The sequence below is a fragment of the Ahaetulla prasina genome, chromosome 7 (genome assembly GCF_028640845.1).
Source record: "Ahaetulla prasina isolate Xishuangbanna chromosome 7, ASM2864084v1, whole genome shotgun sequence".
Taxonomy (NCBI): Eukaryota; Metazoa; Chordata; class Lepidosauria; order Squamata; family Colubridae; genus Ahaetulla; species Ahaetulla prasina.
The window spans coordinates 9351526-9373329 of NC_080545.1; the positions used below are offsets into that span (position 1 = coordinate 9351526).

At 44.1% G+C, this 21804-nt stretch overlaps 1 protein-coding gene across 2 annotated transcripts in view; it reads left to right on the forward strand.

Annotated features, from left to right (window-relative positions):
• RELN (reelin) overlaps window positions 1–21804 on the forward strand; it is a 457527-nt gene that overhangs the window by 321539 nt on the left and 114184 nt on the right. For both annotated transcript variants that reach the window (XM_058190565.1, XM_058190566.1), the window contains 6 exons: window positions 2440–2577; window positions 5085–5271; window positions 8902–9107; window positions 11118–11289; window positions 12000–12200; window positions 16742–16977. In XM_058190565.1, coding sequence (XP_058046548.1) covers window positions 2440–2577; window positions 5085–5271; window positions 8902–9107; window positions 11118–11289; window positions 12000–12200; window positions 16742–16977 — 1140 coding nt within the window. The remainder of the gene's footprint in view (window positions 1–2439; window positions 2578–5084; window positions 5272–8901; window positions 9108–11117; window positions 11290–11999; window positions 12201–16741; window positions 16978–21804) is intronic.

Genomic DNA, 21804 nt, shown 5'->3' on the forward strand with positions numbered 1-21804 from the left:
TTCGGACAACGCTGGCTCTTCGGCTTTGAAACGGAGATGAGCACCGCCCCCTAGAGTCGGGAACGACTAGCATGTATGTGCGAGGGGAACCTTTACCTTTTTAGTAACAAAACCACGAGGAAAGCAGGAATATGACATCGGCTTAATTGAGCAGGAAGTGAAATAGCCTACATTTTATACAGGTTGTCCTCGATTACAACCACAATTCAGCCCAAAATTTACGTTGTTAAATGAGACATTTGTTAAGTGAGTTTTAAACCCACTTTTACGACCTTTCTTGCCACCGTTGTAAGTGAATCACTACAGCTGTAAACTTAATAACATGGTTGTTAAGTGAATCTGGATTCCCCATTGACTTTGCCTGTCAGAAGGTCGTATGACCTCGGGATCGTCGTAAATATGAAACAGTTGCCAAGCATTTGAATTTTGATCACGTGACCCGGGGGGGGGAATGCTACGAAAGTTGTAACTGTGAAAAACGGTCATAAGTCGCTTTTATTGGGGTGGTTGTAACTTTGAACAGCCACTAAATGAACTGGTGTAAATCGAGAACTAGCTGAAATTGCCAGTTTGTTCTGAAAACTTTGCCTACAGAAGTTGTAGGACAGATTCCTTACGTTTTCATTTGGGAAGATTTTCCAGCAACATAAATAGATTTTAAAAAAAATATGAAATAACACATTTTCCAAAATACCTGCAGTTGTTTTTTTAAAACATGTTTTTTTAAAACATATTCTCCAGCTGAGAAACAGTACAATTAAACAAGATAAAGCACTTCAAATTGAAAACCAAACTGCATTTGATATGCAAACACTGTTGTATTTTGCCTCTGGGTTTCAAATGATAAGAGTTTGTTGGTTATTCTCTTTTAGCGTCAATAATATGAATGCAGCTTGTTCAATGAGCTGTATTTGTCCTTTGGAGGGCAGCAATAACTTTTGAGATGCTGTTGTAAAAACCTCCATAGAGAAGAGTCAGTGATCCATTAGCTTCACATCATTGACAATATAAACACTGCAAGTTTCTGATTTGCTGATTCGAAGTGTAGCTTGGGACTCCTTTGTATATGAGTAACCAAGGGGATTCTAGATTGACTAAACTTAGTCATTTATAACCATTGTGAGCTATTTATTTATTTATTTATTTGATCGTATTTATATACCGCCCTATCTCCCGAAGGACTCAGGGCGGTTTACAGGCACTTAAAAAACACATAAACACATAAATACAATATAAAAACAATTAAAAAACTTATTCTAAAAGCCCCAAAAATAAAAATATAGAAATAAAACCCAATTTAAAACCCATAAATTTAAAATCTAGCTCAGTCCTGCGCAATTAAATAAGTGTGTTTTAAGCCCGCGGCGGAAGGTCCGAAGGTCCGCAAGCTGACGAAGTCCGGGGGGTAGTTCGTTCCAGAGGGTGGGAGCCCCCACAAGAGAAGGCCCTTCCCCTGGGCGTCGCCAGCTACTCTATGATACATTCCTTCCTACAGGAATTTTAAATCTAGACAACTAACTAGCCCTACACATTAACATATACAAACATGTCTTCAATATTTTCTCCTGAAAAACAGTAGTTGAAAATTGACTGGAAAAATCCATCTAAAGGGGAGAAAAAAGTTTATTTTATCTTTCAGATTTAAAAGCGCTAGCACTTTGATTTATATACCGCTTCACAGTGCTTTACAGCCCTCTCTAAGCGGTTTACAGAATCAGCCTCTTGCCCCCCAACAATCTGGGTCCTCGTTTTACCGACCTCGGAAGGACGGAAGACTGAGTCAACCTTAAGCCTGGTGAGATTTGAACTGCCAAATTGCAGGCAGCCGGCAGGCAGCAGAAGTAGCCTGTAGTACTGCACTCTAACCATTACACCACCGTGGCCCGGATAGGATAGGATAGGATAGGATAGGATAGGATAGGATAGGATAGGATAGGATAGAAAATATGGAATGGAACAGAACGGAACAGAACGGAATAGAATAGAATAGAATAGAACTGGAAGGGATCTTGGAGGTCTTCTAATCCAACCCCCTGCTCAAACAGGAGAACCTATACTATTTCAGATAAGTGGCTGTCTAGTTTCTTCTTAAAGACCTCCACTGATGGAGTGCCCACGATTTCTGAAGTTAAGCTACAATGGAAGGCATTTGATATACCAGTGTGAATATTATTATTTTTTTAAAAAAAGAAATAACAATTTAGAGTCAAGACAACCTTATGAGGATAGAGTCTTCTTGCAATGCTACTGAATTACATCACCGCATTCAACAAATTCTTCCCATTGCTTTAATCTAGAATTTAAGTTTACCTTTGATTCTCTTTGGAGTTCTGCTGGGGATGTTCTGAATATCCAATTTTGTAATTATGATGAGTAAGCTCCGCCTCGCAGATTTGTGCACGCTTTTAATGACCGCACAATTTTTATTCTTCTCTCCAGGTCCGGCGCAACACGTTTCCGCTGGAGTCAGTGCTATTACACCTCTCAAGACGAATGGGCACTGGACAACATCTATATAGGACAGCAGTGCCCAAATATGTGCAATGGGCACGGCTGGTGCGATCATGGCCTTTGCAGGTATCTCCTGTTTGTTTGCTGTTAGAGAAATAGAATAGAACAGAACACAACAGAATAGAATAGAATAGAATAACGGAGTTGGAAAGGACCTTGGAGGTCTTGAATAGAATAGAATAGAATAGAATAGAATAGAATAGAATTGAATTGAATTTTATTGGCCTAGTGTGATTGGACACAGAAGGAATTTGTCTTGGTGCAGATGCTCTCAGTGTACATAAAAGAAAAGATACGTTCATCAAGGTACAACATTTACAACACAATTGATGGTCAATATATCAATATAAATCATAAGGATTGCCAGCAACAAGTTATAGTCATACAGTCATAAATGGAAAGAGATGGGTGATGGGAACTATGAGAAGATTAATAGTAGTGCAGATTCAGTAAATAGTCTGACAGTGTTGAGGGAATTATTTGTTTAGCAGAGTGATGGCCTTCGGGAAAAAAATGTTCTTCTGTCTAGTTGTTCTGGTGTGCAGTGCTCTATAGCGTCGTTTTGAGGGTAGGAGTTGAAACAGTTTATGTCCAGGATGCGAGGGATCTGCAAATATTTTCACGGCCCTCTTCTTGATTCGTGCAGTATACAGGTCCTCAATGGAAGGCAGGTTGGTAGCAATTATTTTTTCTGCAGTTCTAATTATCCTCTGAAGTCTGTGTTTTTCTTGTTGGGTTGCAGAACCGAACCAGACAGTTATAGAGGTGCAAATGACAGACTCAATAATTCCTCTGTAGAATTGGATCAGCAGCTCCTTGGGCAGTTTGAGCTTACTGAGTTGGCGCAGAAAGAACATTCTTTGTTGTTCTTTTTTAATGATGTTTTTGATGTTAGCTGTCCATTTGAGATCTTGTGATATGATAGAACCTAGAAATGTGAAGGTTTCTACTGTTGATACTGTGTTGTCAAGTATTGTGAGAAGTGGAAGTATGGAAGGGTTTCTCCTAAAGTCTACCACCATTTCTACGGTTTTGAGTGTGTTCAGTTCCAGATTGTTTTGGTTGCACCACAAGGCTAGTCGTTCGACCTCTCGTCTATATGCGGATTCGTCATTGTCTCGAATGAGACCAATCACTGTTGTGTCATCTGCGAACTTCAGCAGCTTAACAGATGGATCGTTGGAGATGCAGTCATTGGTATACAGAGAGAAGAGAAGTGGGGAGAGCACACAGCCTTGGGGGGGCCCTGTGCTAATTGTACAGGTATTTGATGTGATCTTGCTTAGCTTCACCTGCTGCTTCCTGTTTGTTAGGAAGCTTGTGATCCACTTACAAGTCTTCTAGTCTCAGGCAGGAAACCCTATACCTTTTCAGACAAATCTGGCCAGTAAATGCTCAACTCCATTCAGTTGCCCAGACTCCACCCCGCAAGGAATTATAAGATCATTAAATGGAAACGATGATATCGTGTGACAAGCCATCTGCATAACTTTGTTAGATCATACCTAACAAAGATATATGTAAATACATTATACATGTTCCCATGGGTGGGATTCAGCCGGTTTGGATCGGTTCCGGTGAACCGGATGTTAATTTTAATCTGGCTCACCGAACTGGTACAAGGACTGACTGACCCCGCCCACCCTGCCCTGCCCCACCCAGGAGTCTCTACCCGGCCTGTTTTGGATGCCAGGTAAGTGCAGGACCCATGTGGAGGCTCTGGGAGGGTGAAAAATGGGCCTACCAGAGGGCCTCCGGAGGCCAGGGGAGGCCGTTTTCACCCCCCTGGAGAAGTCGGGAGCCTGGGGAGGGCGAAAACTCCCCCCCCCCGCCGTGGTGCAGGCAGCCATCTGGGCCACACCCTCATGTCCACACCCACCCAGCAACCAGGCAGAGAACCGGTTTGTTCTGTCCTCCTCCGCCTCTGTCCGAATGATGGCTTAATTAGCCGGCACTATCAGCTCTGGCGGCAAAAGAGCCAGCGTCTGCCAAGAGCCCCCGTTATCTTCCACGACGCTGGTGAGTCACAAACTTCAGCTCTAGTCAATCAGTGGATTTGCCTGTTACAAAGAGACACAGCAGCTCTCGCTGCCTTTTATATCCTGTGGGGTGTGGCTCCATGACATAGCACTTCCTAGGCCTGCCCCTCCCCTGTTTCTGTCGTTCCCTTCTCTCCTGCCTACGAAACCTGGGATTGAACCAAGCCTGATTGCTGTCAGCTGGGTCTGCAGGCGTGGCCGGGGGGGGGGAAGAGTCAGGGGATGGAGGCCTCATTATTTCTTCCACCTGGCCTGCTTCTGGCTCCTGGAGCTGAGCCAGGGAAGCCGGTGCTCCCAAGGTAAGTCCTGACAGCCCTTCCCTCTCACTGTCCAAGTCACTTTCTGGCAGAAGGTCCGGCTCCAAGTCACTTCCGGGCATGGGGCCAGGTTTGGGGACGGGAGTCACAACACGGTTGCTAAAAAATGTTCAATCCCACCCCTGCATGTTCCCATCAAAAGTCATTTGGTGGTTCGTTTGTTTGTGCCATATCAATACCCTCATGAGCATACCAATGTGTTTGTTCTCCTCTGCAGATGTGACTCCGGATACCAAGGTACTGAATGCCACCCTGAAAATAATCTGCCTTCAACTATCATGTCTGATTTTGAGAATCCGAACACTTTGGAAAAGGAATGGCAGGAAGTCATTGGCGGAGAGATTGTAAAACCAGAACAAGGCTGCGGGGTGATCTCGTCTGGATCCTCTCTTTATTTCAACAAGGTATATCCATCCATTGGCTCAAGATAATGCGATTCAGAAAGAAAGGTAGCGGAATGGCATAGATCGTAAAACACGAAGAGGACATTTTCCCATGGTTTTTACTTGTTGGGCTTGAATGTTTTAACTTTGAAAAAATGTCGGATTTGCCACAACAGAATGGGATGGGATGGGATGGAAGGGAAGGGAAGGGAAGGGAAGAAGGGAAGGGAAGGGAAGGGAAGGGAAGAGAAGAGAAGAGAAGAGAAGAGAAGAGAAGAGAAGAGAAGAGAAGAGAAGAGAATAATATTGGAATGGAATGGAATGGAAGGGAAGGGAAGAGAAGAGAATAATATTGGATTGGAATGGAATGGAAAGGAAGGGAAGGGAAGGGGAGAAGGGAGAATGGAATGGAAGAGAAGAGAAGAGAAGAGAAGAGAAGAGAAGAGAAGAGAAGAGAAGAGAAGAGAAGAGAAGAGTCATATAGTGAGCTGAAAGAGATGGCTGGATGATGGAGAAAGCAAGAGGAACATTTCATCCGGAGCACGAAATTTGGAGGAGAAGGAAGAAACGCTCCATCAGGGGAGAAGGACGTGGCTTCAAGGAGAAAGAGGGGCAGCTGGACCACCACTTATGCGAACCTGCAGATGGGAAGTTGATGAGGCCAACAGATGGCCGGGTCTTAAACGTAGACCGATCACTCGTCGCTCGGATGATGGTGCAGAAAACCCGATGAAGCTTAGAAAGAAAAGAGCCACTTAAAACTACAGCTAACAAACGTGGATGTTTCAAGTGTCCCATCTATTTGTGGGGACAGTGGGGGGATGACAAAAACCAGCAAAAAGCCTCCAGTTTGCAACTCTTGAGGAAAAAGAACTTCCTAATACTGCTCCTTAATTCACTCCCCCCACCCATCCCGAACGGGTGAAGTCGCTCACAAACAACAGCCAAAGTGCTGCTTTTACGGGTTTTCCAAGGTTGTGCGCATTGTCTCCCCTCCCTCTTTATTCCTTGACGTTCGGGCGCACGATGAAAGAAACAGGGTATGAGTTTCGCTCCCCTTGTTGTGGAGCGCCACACAGAAAGCCACGGCGGTCTGTCTCGGGCGAGCTCACCACAGATGTCAGAGATTGATTGCGTTGCTCTAACGTTTGATGATGTACACAGTCCAAGGGGAGAACAATTATTGTTAATCTTCAGTGGTCTCTCGGATGAGTTGGGGGCTCTTTCTTAATCTGCCGGGCCCAGGTGTTACGCATCTCCTCTTTAAAGCTTCACTCACTGTCACTAACCTTGGCAACAGCCTCACTGAGATATTTTTAATCAAAGACTGTCTTTTTTTTTCGTCAAACTGGCAGCTGTCTGAGGAATATTTTTTAAAAAAAGATAATTTTTCTTTAAAAAAAACAAAACTGGAAGAAATGTATGTTTTAACCTCCACGGTTGCAACCCTTCCGATTCAAGAATGCAATTCTGTATTATAATGACGCCGTTTATTTTATTTTATTGTGTGATTGTTAAGGTTCTTGGCACGAGGCTCTTCTTTGAATTCATCTCCCCCCCCCCCGCATTTCCTTTGTGATTTTAATAATTAGAGTCTTTTTTAAAAAAAACTAATAATAAATGTAATGTTGTGATTCATCTCGCTGGAAAAGCAGATTTTGTGTTTTGGGGGCTTTGAGCGTGACAACAATTCTATCTGGAATTGCATTTCGGCTGTTTACGTGGGGAACGAGATAGCTGGTTTATCTTAGGAAAGGCAGACAGCTTGAACCCAGAGCCAGAATGTCATGTCGTATGTTCTCTAATAGATGGATCACCCTATCAAAGACCAGATTTGTTTCACTGAAAGAGAAGGTGGGAGAAAGACATTATCTCGTCTTTGATGAAGGAACACGTCAACTTAGGCCTCGCTGTTGCCTTCCATTTGGTTCATATTTTAGGTAGCTGTGAAATCGGATTATATTTTAAAATAGTATCCTTCTCGTGTTCTGCCAATTTGCATTTGGCAATAGAAAATGAGCTGGTTCACAAAGAAAGAAGGTAGTGGATCGGAAACCGTGGACCAAAACAATACAGATCATTTTTTAGATGCTAATCGATCTGTTTGATGAAAGCACATCAAATGGACATCAAATAATCGTCTGGTTAATAGTTAAAACTCAAATCAATTAGACCAGTGATGGAATTCAACATTTTTTACTACTGGTTCTATGAGCGTGGCTTGGTGGGCATGGCAGGGGAAGGATACTGCAAAATCCCCATTCCCTCCCCACTCCTGGGGGAAGGATATTGCAAATCCCCATTTCAACCCCACTGCAGGGGGAAGGATACTGCAAAATCCCCATTCCCACCCCACTCTGGGGCCAGCCAGAGGTGGTATTTGCCGATTCTCCAAACTACTCAAAATTTCCACTACCGGTTCTCCAGAACCTACTGAATTTCACCCCTGAATTAAACTCATGTCCCACGTGTTGGCATAGACTTTGTCAATATTTGTCCACACGCTTACAACTTTCTAGCAAGGATAACGTCCAGATAGAGGTCTCCAAGCCTGGCAACTTTCAAACTTGTCAACTTCAACTCCCAGAATTCTTTAGCCAGCCATATTGTTATGTATTTTGAAATAACAATAATAAATAATAAAAATGAACACTTTTTAAAAATGTCGTTTTCTAAATCAGCCAAGAGAAATATCCCTCACCTTTCCCTCCTAGATGTAGCCTATTCATAATCTGAATAGAAAAATATCCATCATTGTAAAAAGAGGATAAAAATCATGCTTGCATAACTTATAAAATGTTTACATAGTCAATTCATCTACATTTCCTTAGGTAAACCACCAGTTTCATTGATGTGAACCCAATATGGACCAAATCTGTCCGTACGTCGGTAGACGGAGAGAAAGGGGGGAGGGAGGGAGAGAGAGGGAGGGAGGGAAAAAGAGAAAGACAGACAGAGACAGAGAGAAAGAGAGAGAGGGAGGGAAAGAGAAAGAGAGAGAAAAAGTGAGACAGAAAGAGAAAGAGAGAGAAAGGCTAAGAGAAAAAGAGTGAGTGAGTGAGAGAGAAAGAGGCTGAGAGAGAGAGAGAGAGATTGAAAGAGAGAGAGATTGAGAGAGAAAGAGGCTGAGAGAGATATTGACAGAGCGAAAGATTGAGAGAGAGAGAGAGAGGCTGAGAGAGAGAGAGATATTGAGAGAAAAAGAGAGGCTGGGAGAGAAAGAGGTGTTGACCGATTGAGAGAGAGAAAGAAAGATTGAGAGAGAAAGAGACTGAGAGAGATATTGAGAGAGAGGGAGAGATTGAGGGAGTAAAGAGAGAGATTGAGAGAAAAAGAGGCTGAGAGAGAGAGAGAGAGAGATTCAGAGAGAGAAAGAGGTGTTGATCGATTGAGAGAGAGAAAGAGATGAGAGAGAGAGGCTGAGAAAGAGAGGTTGAGAGAGTGAGAAAGAGCCATTGAGACAAAGATTGAGAGAGCGAGAGAATGGGAGAACCTCACCCACACTTGGACACACTTGCAATTTTAGTCTCCCTATGAATTTTACTACTTTGGGTTGTCTACTGTGTGAGGTTGAATAACATCATCAACAACAACAACAACATCATCATCAACATCATCAATGTTTTCCTCTTGTTCCTTGTTATGCTCCAGGCTGGGAAGAGACAATTGGTGAGTTTGGATTTGGACACCACCTGGGTAGACTTTGTCCAGTTTTACATCCAGATCGGCGGAGAGAGTCCTTCCTGCAACAAACCAGACAGCAGAGAAGAAGGCGTCCTCCTGCAATACAGCAACAATGGAGGCATCAACTGGCACGCCCTGGCGGAAATGTACTTCTCTGACTTCAGCAAATCCAGGTATTGAGTCATACCGTGGCGGAAAAGTGTTGATGTCTACCTACGACAGCATGATTAGCCTTACATTCATATCTGAGGAGCTGCCTCACCCCGATGGGATTGGCCCATCTCACTCATTTCAGGTTTGGATCCTGTCGGCCAGAGGTGGTATTCAGCTAGGTCAGACCGGTTCGCCCGAACCAGTAGTGGAAATCGTGGGTGGGCCCCTTTCCCGCCTGCCTCTCTACCCCTTCCCGCCCCAGCTCTATGCCATCCTATTTAGGCACATTTTTTAGCCCGGGCGCATGCATGGAAGCGCGTGCGCCAGCATAGCACATGCGCAGAAAACCGGGTGCATGTGTGGAAGGCCGGCGCACAAGCAAACCGGGCGTGTGTGCGTGCACATGTGTGGTGAACCGGTAGTAACATAATGTGAAACTCACTGCTGCCATCATATTTTTGCTACATATTTTGGCTGGGAGGTCCAGGAAAAGAGTTGTTTCCGCTGTGGCCCCTCTCTTCTGGAATATTCTTCCATTGGAGGGGAGGTCACCCCCCCCCCACATTCCTGGCCTTCCAGAAGAGCCTGAAAATCTGACTCTGCCAGCCAGGTTGGGGCACCAATAGGGGTGCTCTATGCTGAGTGTGGCTGTTGGTATAGAGCAGTGCTCTGAAAGTGGGCAACTTAAAGACTTACGGACTTCAACTCCCAGAATTCCGCAGGCAGCATGGCTGGCTAGGGAATTGTGGGAGTTGAAGTCCACAAGTCTTAAAATTGCCAAGTTCGGAGACCCCTGGTATAGAGAGACAATCCTTACCTACCCATATGACTCCTGTCCTCTTGTTTTTAAGGTTTTTTTTTGTTTAATCTTCCATAATTGTAATTGTGTGGGAAAAGACCAGGCTGAGCTGGAAGGTGGAGTTAAACATGTCATCAGTTTGAAGTTGTTGCATAACCATAAGAGACCCAAGTCCAGCCCCCTCATAAATTCCATTGAGCCTTATCTAGCATCCATTTAGTTTTAACCATTATTTGATCAGCTTCTGGTGAACAGGTAGCAACAATAAACTGGACTTGGACTCAGTGGTGGGATTCAGCCAGTTTGCACCACTTCGGGAGAACCAGTTGTTAACTTTCTGAGCTGTTTGGCAAATTGGTTGTTGGAAGAAATCATTAGGCAGAGAACCGATGGTTAAATTACTTGAATTCCACCACTGCTTGGACTCCATGAACGTTCCTGGTTATTTGCACCTGGCAAATTCTTTTGTGTTCTCTTTCAACCTTTATATCATTTTGTAAGCTGCTCAGATTGGCTGCAACAGTGAGACGAGAAGCATATGAGTTTAATAAATAATAATAAGGTATTCGGGAGCTTTCCAGAATTGTACAGGTTCACTCAAGGAACAGGATGTGGTGGCTCAGTGGATAAGACGGTGAGCTTGTCGATCGAAAGGTTGGCAGTTCAGCGGTTTGAATCCCGAGTGCCGCGTAATGGGGTGAGGCTCCCGTGACTTGTCCCAGCTTCTGCCAACCTAGCAGTTCGAAAGCACGCAAAAAAATGCAAGTAGAAAAAATAGGGACCACCTTTGGTGGGAAGGGAACAGCATTCCGTGTGCCTTTGGCGTTAAGTCATGCCAGCCACATGACCATGGAGACGCCTTCGGACAGTGCTGGCTCTTCGGCTTTGAAACGGAGATGAGCACCGCCCCCCTAGAGTCGGAAACGACTAGCACATACGTGCAAGGGGAATCTTTACTTTACTCAAGGAACATTAGCCTGGTGGCTCCTGTCTATCCATCTTCCAGCCAAACATTATAGCCTCTGCCCTTCGAGTCATTTCCCAAAGGTGCTTTTTCAGGCGGCAACTGGACTTTCTTGGGTTTCTTTGAAGATGTTTTGATTCTCATCCAGGAAGCTTCTTCAGCTTGAGCGGAAGAAGAATTTTTCCCCACTTCCTTTTTATTTGCCTTCACGCGTTTATCTGCATTTGGCACGTTGCTTTTTAACCCGCGAGGAATGTCTGCCTCTAGGTTTGTCTACCTGGAGTTGCCTCCTGCCGCGAAGACCCCCTGCACTCGGTTCCGTTGGTGGCAGCCGGTGTTTTCCGGAGAAGGCTACGATCAGTGGGCTATTGATGACATCATCATTCTGTCCGAAAAGCTGAAACAGATCATCCCTGTGGCTAACCCCACGTTGCCTCAGGTAATAAGTTGGACGGTGTTTTTTACACTTATGAAAATGTTAGCGTAGTTGGGCAGTTCGATCCTGACCGGCTCAAGGCTGACTCAGCCTTCCATCCTTCCGAGGTCGATAAAATGAGGACCCAGATCATTGGGGGGGGGGGCAAGAGGCTGACTCTGTAAACCCTCTTAGAGAGGGCTGTAAAGCACTTTGGAGCGGTATATAACTCTAAGTGCTGTTGCTATCTAAGCCATGATGGCGCAGTGGTTAGAAGGCAGTACTACAGGCAAACTCTGCCCAAAGCCAGGAGTTCGATCCTGACCGGCTCAAGGTTGACTCACTTCCGAGGTGGGTAAAATGAGGACCCAGATTGTTTGGGACAAGAGGCTGACTCTGTAAACCGCTTAGAGAGGGCTGTAAAGCATTGTGAAGCGGTGTATAAGTCTAAAATGCTATTGCTATTTTAAGCCCTGGTGGCACAGTAGGTAGAATGCAGTATTGCAGGCTAACTCTGCTGACAGCCGGGACTTCGATTCTGACCGGCTTAGTTCTATTCTAATTGCATTTTTCAATTTAAGACCTTCATTTACTGCCTGGATGCTCTATACTGTATTTTATTCAATGTCTTTTAAGTTGCCTAGAGTCACCTTTAGACCAGAATGGCCAGCATACACGTTTGATTAATAAATAGCGGGTTATTTTCTTATATATATATTTTTTATTTCAACTAGAATTTTTATGAGAAGCCAGCATTTGATTACCCCATGAACCAGCTCAGCATGTGGCTAATGTTAGCTAACGAAGGGATGCCCAAAAACGAAACATTTTGTTCGGCGACCCCGTCAGCAATGATATTTGGCAAGTCAGATGGTGATCGGTTTGCAGTGACCCGGGATTTAGTGCTGAAACCAGGTTACGTCCTTCAATTCAAGGTATTCTCCCTCCCTCCATCTCTCTCTCTCTCCCCCTCCTTCCCTTTCTTCCTCCCTCCCTCCCCCCCTCCCTCTCTCTCTCTCTTCCTCCCTCTGTCTCTCTCTCCTCCCTCCCTTCCTTCCTCCCTCCCTCTCTTTTCCCCCTCCCTCCCTCCTTCTGTCTCTCTCCCCTCCCTCCCTCTCTCCCTTCCTTCCTTCCTCCCTCTCTCTCCCACTTCCTTCCTTCCTCCTCCCTCTCTCTCTCCTCCTCCTTCCTTCCTCCCTCCTCTCTTTCCCCTCCCTCCCTCCTTCTGTCTCTCTCCTCCCTCCTCTCTCCTTCCTTCCTTCCTCTCTCTCCCACTTCCTTCCTTCCTTCCTCCTCCCTCTCTCCTCCCTCCTTCCTCCATTCTTCTCTCTCCCTCCTCCCTTCCTTCCTTCCTCCTCCCTCTCTCCTCCTCCTCTCTCGTTTCCCCTCCTCCCTTCCTCCCTCTCTCTCTCTCCTCTGTCTCTTTCCTTCCCTCCTCTCTCCCTTCCTTCCTTCCTCCTCTCTCTCTCCCACTTCCTCCCTTCCCCTCCCTCCCTTCTTCTCTCTCTCCCCCTCCCTTCCTTCCTTCCTCCCTCCCTCCCTCTCTCTCTTGCTCTCTCTTTTTACATTGTAAAGTGAAAGGCGAGTAATTTTCTTAAGATATCCATATAAAAAGTCTGCACGTTGACAGTATGATTGTAAATCTGAAAATTTATTTTTATTTTAAATTTGATCTCTCTGATCTTTGTACTGAGCCTTTTTCCGGCTCCTTTAAAAAGATCAAATCTTGCTCTACAAAACAAATACGGTGTAAAAAGCTGAAGGGACATTTAGGAGCAATTAATAAATCGTTCGATAGTTGAGCGATGAAAGCATTGGGGGGAAAATATTCAGATATTGTGATGTGTCTGTGTGATATTCTGGGGGGACCAAAAGTTGGACTTTGAAGAAGTAAGATAGAAAGAATATTGATAGGTGGTAGTTAAAAGTTTGTAGAGATTCTCAGTCATCCAGGTCAAGATGCTTTTTCAGGAGGGACTTTCTTTGGTTTTTTTCTTTTGAAGACCTTTCACTTCTCATCCAAGGAGCTTCTTCAGCTCTGACAGAATATCTTCACTATCCTGTCAGAGCTGAAGAAGCTTCTTGGATGAGAAGCGAAACGTCTTCAAAAGAAAAAAAACAAGAAAGTCTAATTGCCTCCTGAAAAAGTACCCTGGGGACTGATTGGTTTGTGTTAGAATAATTCCAGATAATACCATGGATACCCACCTACCCCTGCTATCAAAGGGGATCCTGGGCGCTGCGCTGCAATGGAGAAACAGGCAATGGAGTGGCTGGCACAAGGACGACTTTCCAGAGGTGGGAGTCACTTACCTTCCCTAATGGTTTGCAAATGTGAGTGCACATGAGGGGCAAAATTCTCCTGGTTCGGACCGGATTGCCCAAGCCAGTAGCAATGGTGGCGGATGGTTCGGAGAACTAGTAGCAAAAATCCCTTCCCCCCCCCGCCCATGCCAAGCTGAGCCGCGCGATCATCAGAAGTTTTTTTTTTTTACTTTTAAAGGCAATTTTTCTTCGCCCGTAAAAAATGCTTTTAAAAGTTAAAAAAAAAAGCCTCTAATGATCGCGCAGCTCAACTGGGATCGTCAGAATCCTTTAAAAGCATTTTTTTTTTACAATGCCCACAGAACTGGTAGTAACAAATTTTACATTTCACCTGGCGCACATACCTCCTCTGCACATGTGCACGGCCTTCCGCGCCTGCTGTTTGCTCACGCATTACATCCAGGCAGGTGGGCAGAGCCTTCCACAGTCGCCACTACCGGTTTGCCCGAACCGGACAAAACCGGCAGAATCCCACCTCTGCCGCTTTCCTTCTTTCTTCTCCCAGCTCCTCCTCCTTTCCTCATGCCAGCTTTTCTGTTTCCTATTTCTCCATTGCAGTGCAGCGCCCAGAATCCACTTTGTAAGTAAGGTAGGGTGGTAATTTAACAACCAGTTCGCCCAGGGTCAGGTTGTCCATCACAGGAGCCTCGTCCCGCCTGCGTGGCAGAGCTGAAGGACTGGGATGGGCCGTACCTCCCACGACAGCCAACTTGACCCTGGGCGAACTGGCTGTTAAATTATTTGAATCCCGCCACTTTTTCCCCTTTCTATTTTCCCGAGTAGAATGTCAGATTCAACCCAAAGCTTAGCCACTTTAGCAAGCTGCTATGTTCTTAGTTGCCATCAACCTTTCATTGAGTTCATCATTAAATTCCTCTGGAAATTCTTCGATTGCACTGAAAATTTAACAAGCTGCCGACAGATATACGAGCCTTGCGTAACCGTAGGCACAGAATAATGTACAAACAGAATTATTTAGAAAGAAAATCGTATGTTTACAAAGCAAGTTTTCAAATATAATTCCCACTCTTCTATAAATAGGGGGAGCTGGCAAGCACAAAGGGACTTGTAAAATAGTCTCACTCTGTTTTGACACTGCATTGACAAAATGATATACAAACTGAGAAACATTCTGTTATATATAGTGTTTGTTGCAGGTTTTTCCTAATGTAGTCCTTAAAACACGGTCACATCTGCCTGTCTTAAGTTTTTTTTTACAGAATGGGGCAGCACTGCGATCTTTGAAATAATGCTGAGATTTACAGCAGTGGCCAAAATTGTGGAATCCTTTTGGGAAAAGTGTATTTTTGAAGTTTGATGGCTAATAACACCATTTTTGGGGGGGGGGAGTTTCAAGATAATCATATTCCACTGCTAGAATGGCCTGGGAATAGCCCAGACCTTCACCCAATTGAAAATCTATGGAGCCGACTAAAGAAACTTGTTAGTCAGAAGCGACCCAGCAATAAAACCCAGTTAATAGAAGCCATCCTTCAATCTTGGTTTCCCATTATAACGGCTGCAGAACTCAAAGACTTGGTTCACTCCATGGGAAGACGTTGTAAGGCAGTAATTCATGCTAAAGGTTACCCAACGAAGTATTAACTGACATGTATCTCTCTAAGAAAGATAGAAGATCTCTAAGTATCTCTCATTTTTTTCTATGTGTTTCACTTTTCTTCTTTACACTGTAACTGTTATTCTAATAGCAAATCCTTCCTAAAAGTTATTGCATTAGATTCTTGATTAAATTATCTTTCCATTGATATATAATTTTATGGTACTACTCCAAAAACAAAAGTGGTGTTATTAAGCTAGTTTTAGAAAATATACTTTTCCCAAAAGGTTTCGGCAATTTTGGCCGCTACTCTAAGTTGCAATAAAAGTCAATTCAATTCTCCTGAAACTATACAAAGTACAGGTAGACCTCGGCCTTGCAGCCATTCATTTAGTGACTGTTCAGTGTTACAGCAGCCCTCAAAAAATGACTTATGACCATTTTTTGCACTCGCGACCATGGCCCTGGTCACGTGATCAAAATTTAGATGCTTGGCAACTGGCATGTATTTGTGACGGTTGCAATGTCCCTCAGTTCACCTTTTGCAATCTTCTACACAAGCAACTCTAGTGATTCACTTAACAACTGGGGCAAGAAAATTTGTAAACATGAGGCAAAACTCACTTAAGAACTGTCTCGCTTAGCAACGGAAATTTTGGGCTCAATTGTGATTGTAGTTTAAGGACTATGTGTACCTGCGGTCTGGATGAGATACCAGTTTCATGTTTGTGTGTTCCAAACAGTGAGAAAGGGACACAATGGCTCAGTGGCTAAGGCATTGAGCTTGTCGATCGAAAGGTCCAGCAGTTCAGCGGTTTGAATCCCAAGTGCCGCGTAACGGGGTGAGCTCCCGTGACTTGTCCCAGCTTCTGTCAACCTAGCAGTTCGAAAGCACATTAAAAAAATGCAAGTAGGAAAACAGGGACCACCTTTGGTGGGAAGGTAACAGCATTCCGTGCGCCTTTGGTGTTTAGTCATGCTGGCCACAAGACAACGGAGACGTCTTCGGACAGCGCTGGCCCCTCGGCTTTGAAACGGAGATGAGCACCACCCCCTAGAGTCGGGAACGACTAGCACATATATGCGAGGGGAACCTTTACCTAACAGTGAGAATAAACTCAAGTTTGCCTCCAGAAATTGTGGGTGTTCCATCACTGGAGGCTTTTAAGAAGAGACGGGACAGCCATTTGTCAGAAATAGTATAGGTCTCCTGCATGAGCAGGGGGTTGGAATAGATGACCTCCAAGGTCCCTTCCAACTGTTACTATGAATTACTGTTAGGAGTATCCAGCAGTTCAGAAATTCCGGTCAGCATAGCTGTGCATGAGAGCCCTGAATGGAGTTTACACTGTTTCTTCTGTCGCTCAGTATTTTGGAGTTAAATATTTAAACAAACTTGTGCGTTTTAAAGAAATAAAAGGTCTGGGTATATATGATTTTTTTTAAAAAGAAAAAATGCAAGGAATTATGAAAAAGGAACAGAATTCAAAATTAAAAACAGATTGAACAGATCAGCATTAAGCACAACGCAAGGCGTCCCTTGAACAATTTTGTTTTCCGCTTACGCTTTTCAACATGTTTTCAACTTCGCAGCTGAACATTGGATGCACAGATCAGTTCAGTAGCTCTGCTCCAGTTCTTCTTCAGTATTCCCACGATGCCGGCTTGTCTTGGTCGTTGGTGAAGGAGGGCTGCTTCCCAGCATCCCCTGGGGTGAAAGGATGCGAAGGGAGCACCAGGGAATTGACGGAGCCAACCATGTATTATGCAGGAGACTTTGAAGAGTGGACAAGGCTCACCATTGTCGTGCCAAGATCGCTCGCAGCTAGGTAATTGAACTATTTATTGATTTAAACCCATTTATGTGACCATCCATCTCACAACAGGTAGTCCTCGACTTACAACAGTGATGTCAGGGTTCCAACAAATTCCCTAATGAAATCATGAGCCTCAAACCAAGCTTCAAAAGAAATCCAGTTATTTATTAGGAGCAACATGTCAGCCTGTTCCAGGTGAAGCCAACTCTGGCCACACATAATTTACGCCCCAATCATGACCCTGTTTCCCCCCTCCCCCCAGGGTGTGTCATCAATCACATTCGCCAACCGGAGCAATTTCACGGGTTGTAGAGATCACTCCCCACCGGCCGCTGTGGGTAACCCTGGGAGACAGCCTTGAGAGAGATATGCCTGGAATGTGTTTCTCTTTTTGGCTGACATTCTGCTTCATCGGTTTCCCATCCCCCCCCTTGCCTATGGCAACTCGAGAGCAGGCCAGAGAGCTTTGCGAGTTGACAAGTGACAACATTCAAAGTTACAACAGCTCTGAAAAATGTGACTTACAACCGTTTTTCAAAGTTATGACTTTTGCAACATTCCCATGATCAAAACTCAGACACTTGGTTCCTCTTTATGACGGGCTCAGTGTCCCAGGGACCACGCAATCCCCTTTTGTGACCTTCTGACAAGCAAAGTCAAAAGAGAAGCCGGATTCCCTTAACAACCGGGTTACTAACTTATCAACCCCGATAACCCCAAGTTACAACCCCGATTGAGCCCATGTTACTAAGTAACAGTGGTTAAGCAAATCTGGCTTCCTCATTGATTTCACTTGTCAGAAGGTCAGAAAAGCAGATCACGTGACCCCAGGACACTGCAGCCGTCATAAAAATATGAGTCAGTTGCCAAACAACTGAATTTTGATCAGCTGACCATGGGGATACTGCAACTGTCATAAGTGTGAAAAGCGGTCACTTTTTTCAGTGCCGTTATGACTTTAAACGCTCACTAAATGAACTGTTATAAGTCAAGGACTACCTGTATTTTACAAGACTCCAGAAACTAGATTGGAAACCGGAACAGCTGCATCACAAATGGTCACACCATGTTCTTTGAGATGCCCAGACAGTATTAGAATGTCCTTTTCTCTAACTTGTAACTCTTTCTTGGAGACTAAAATCCTTGAGAATGCATTTCAGTTATTTTATTTATTTATTTATTTATTAAATTTTTATACCGCCCTTCTCCCAAGGGACTCAGGGCGGTGTACAGCCAAAAGATAAAAAACATAAAAAATATACAATTAAAACAACAATTTAAGACCGAGCATATTAGAAAAATGGCCAATTAAAAGATTTAAAATTTAAAATTACAAACCCTAAAATAATAAAACCCCGGTTAAAAGATTTAAAAATATTTAAAAAATATTAAGCCAGTCCCGCTTGAATAAATAAATGCGTTTTCAGCTCACAGCGAAAGGTCCGAAGATCAGGCAATTGACGCAATCCAGGGGGAAGTTCGTTCCAGAGCGCAGGAGCTCCCACAGAGAAGGCCCTACCCCTGGGGGCCGCCAGCCGACATTGTTTGGTGGACGGCACCCTGAGAAGACCCTCTCTGTGTGAGCGTACGGGTCGGTGGGAGGCATGAGGTAACAGCAGGCGGTCCCATAAGTACCCGGGCCCTAAGCCATGGAGCGCTTTGAAGGTGGTAACCAAAATCTTAAAGCGCACCCGAAAGACCACAGGAAGCCAGTGCAAGCCGCGCAGGATCGGTGTTACATGGGAGCAACGAGTTGCTCCCACTATTACTCGCGCAGCTGCATTCTGGACTAGCTGCAGCCTCCGGGTGCACTTCAATTATTTCTGAACATAAGGTGGAAGAATTCCACGAAGTATAAAGCCTTAGTAAGACCACACTTGGAATACTGCATCCAGTTTTGGTCGCCACGATATGCTGTAAAAAAGATGTTGAGACTCTGGAAAGAGTGCAGAGAAGAGCAATAAAGAGGATTAGGGGACTTGAGGCAAAAACATATGAAGGACGGCTACAGGAATTGGGTATGTCTACCCTAATGAAAAAAAGGAGTAGGGTTGACATGACAGTAGTCTTCCAATATCTGAGGGGGCTGCCACAAAGAAGAAGGAGTCAACCTATTCTTCAAAGCACTTGAAGGCAGGACAAGTAGCAATGGGTGGAAACTAATCAAGGTGTTGTGACCCAGGCCCAAGTAGGTAGTAGGAAACTCAAGTCAGTGTAAAAATAAACAAACTTTATTAGAACAGATGAGAATTAACTCATTCTCAGCGTAGTCCAAACTACTGTAAATCAAATCAAATTCCTCCCAACACAATTCCTTAGACTTATCACCAACCTTGGTCTAATTAGGCAAACTGCCAAAGGCCTTTCTTGGCAAAAGTTCAGATGATGCTTATACGAAACAAATGCAACAAGACAAAGCTATCAACGTTGTTTTCCGGCAAAGAGCCCAAACGCCATTGCTGGTCTTTTAAGCCTTATGGGAGGGGCCAATCATCTCTTGGCCCTACTCCCAAGTGGTGCTCTTTGCTTGAGCTGCTCTTGCCTTGGCAGCTCTTCTCATGCGTGCATTAGGAAAGGCTCCTCCTGTTCCTCTGCCTCACTACTGTCAACCTATGGAGGCTCTGGAGTCCACACATCACTCCCCAATAGCCCTGGCCACACCTCTGCCTCCAATGCAGAGCCCTCATCCAGGCCTTCCCCAGCTTCCAGGATTGGCCCATGTTCTTTCTCAGCCTCATTGCTGTCTGAATCCATTGCCAGCTCTGCAGGCTCCTGGCAGACCACAACACAAGGAGAGAAGCAACCTAGAACTTAGGAGAAATTTCTTGACGGTTAGAACAATTAATCAGTGGAACAACTTGTCTCCAGAAGTTGTGAATGCTCCAACACTGGAAGTTTTTAAAAAGATATTAGATAATCATTTGTTATGATTGGGCTAGAAGACCTCCAAGGTCCCTTCCTACTCTGTTATTCTGTTCTGCTTTGTTCAGAATCACCTTCCAAGATGATATTAGTACAATAGCTAAAAATTTAACAAACAAATATACTTGCAATGTTTTTTTTTTTTAAATGTATCTCTTTTCTTTCTTTAACAGCCTGGCCAAACGTATTTTATCTTCTTGTCTAAGTGTTTTTAGACAGTCTCCTTCTGTTAGTCCATTAACAAATAATTATAGCACAAGGCATGCGGTATAGTTTAGAGAACTAAGCGTCTTCATGGTTAGGATTAAATCACATAAACAGTGAGCATTCCACTCAAAAGTATTTTCCTTTAATTAACCAACAAACACAATTGCCAAGTCACACAGACCCTAATGAGATTGCCCGGCGGAAAAAGTACCCAATCAATAAGAGGCAGCCTGTTTCGCATTATGTCTGTCATATAACTGGGACGAGGCACCAGATTCGAAAAACGACATTTCTCAGCTCCCCAACAATGCTAATCAAGCTAATCAGCATAATTTGCATTTATTGATTGCAATTACAGATGGGATATTATTCCGCCGCCTTCCCTGTATCCACGCTATAACAGTTGGATATAACTTGTGACAGATTTGCACCCGGATCTAAAAATATTCCCTTTGGAATCCGTTCCATTAATGGTAATGGAGTCTACTCAAAGTTGTAGCGCGTTATGGGAACATTTCTTGGTTATATATACATTCTGCCTACAACCTGTTCAGAGCAATATATAGATTTTTTGCGTGGTATTTTCCGTCAATATACTAGCAAAATCCATCTGTCAAATTTCATGGATTATCATGTGCCCGATTATAATATAATATAATATATAATATAACAACAGAGTTGGAAGGGACCTTGGAGGCCTTCTAGTCCAACCCCCTGCCCGGGCAGGAAACCCAACACCATCTCAGACAGATGGTTATCCAACATTTTCTTAAAAATTTCCAGTGTTGGAGCATTCACAACTTCTGCAGGCAAGTTGTTCCACTTATTAATTGTTCTAACTGTCAGGAAATTTCTCCTTAGTTCTAAGTTGCTTCTTTCTTTGATCAGTTTCCACCCATTGCTTCTTGTTCTACCCTCAGGTGCTTTGGAGAACAGCCCGACTCCCTCTTCTTTGTGGCAACCCCTGAGATATTGAAACACTTTAGACCAAGTTTTGTTTTGACTCCTTCCATTGTAGGATACCAATGTCTAAATTCAGGTTATCCAATTTGGGGGTTAGGTTTTTTTTCTTTTCTTTAAGAGTAGAGGAGATGGCATTGCTTCCCTACCATTAGGGCTGTTGGTTGTACAGGTGTTGAATACGGTAAGGTAAGGAAGGGCAGGACAGGGTGGGGGATGGGATGGCATGGGATGGCATGACATGACATGGCATGATGTTTATTCTGAATGTCAGAGGGGAGAGAGACTAGTGGGTGCCACGAGTTTATGGCACATTGGTGCCCACGGATACCACCTATCTTACTCTGTGCTTGACACAATAACGGTAGCACTTAGACTTATATACTACTTTATAGTGCTTTACAGCCTTCTCTAAGCGGTTTACAGAGTCAGCACATTGCCCCCAACAATCCGGGTCCTCATTTTACTGACCTCGGAAGGATGGAAGGCTGAGCCAACCTTGAGCCATTCAGGATCGAACTCCTGGCTGTGGGCAGAGTCCGTCTGCAATACTGCATTCTAACCATCATGGTTAGAAATAACCACCGTTATTTCAACATAATGATGTTGATTCAGTCATTCGAACCCAGTAGCTTAAAAATAATAAGGTTTTCATGGTTTTGTAGTTATACAGTCTTGTTTTGAGCCAGTAAACAAGCAAATAGTATGTTTTTTTTAACATTGGGCTTTTTATTGTTTGTAAGCTTCCCA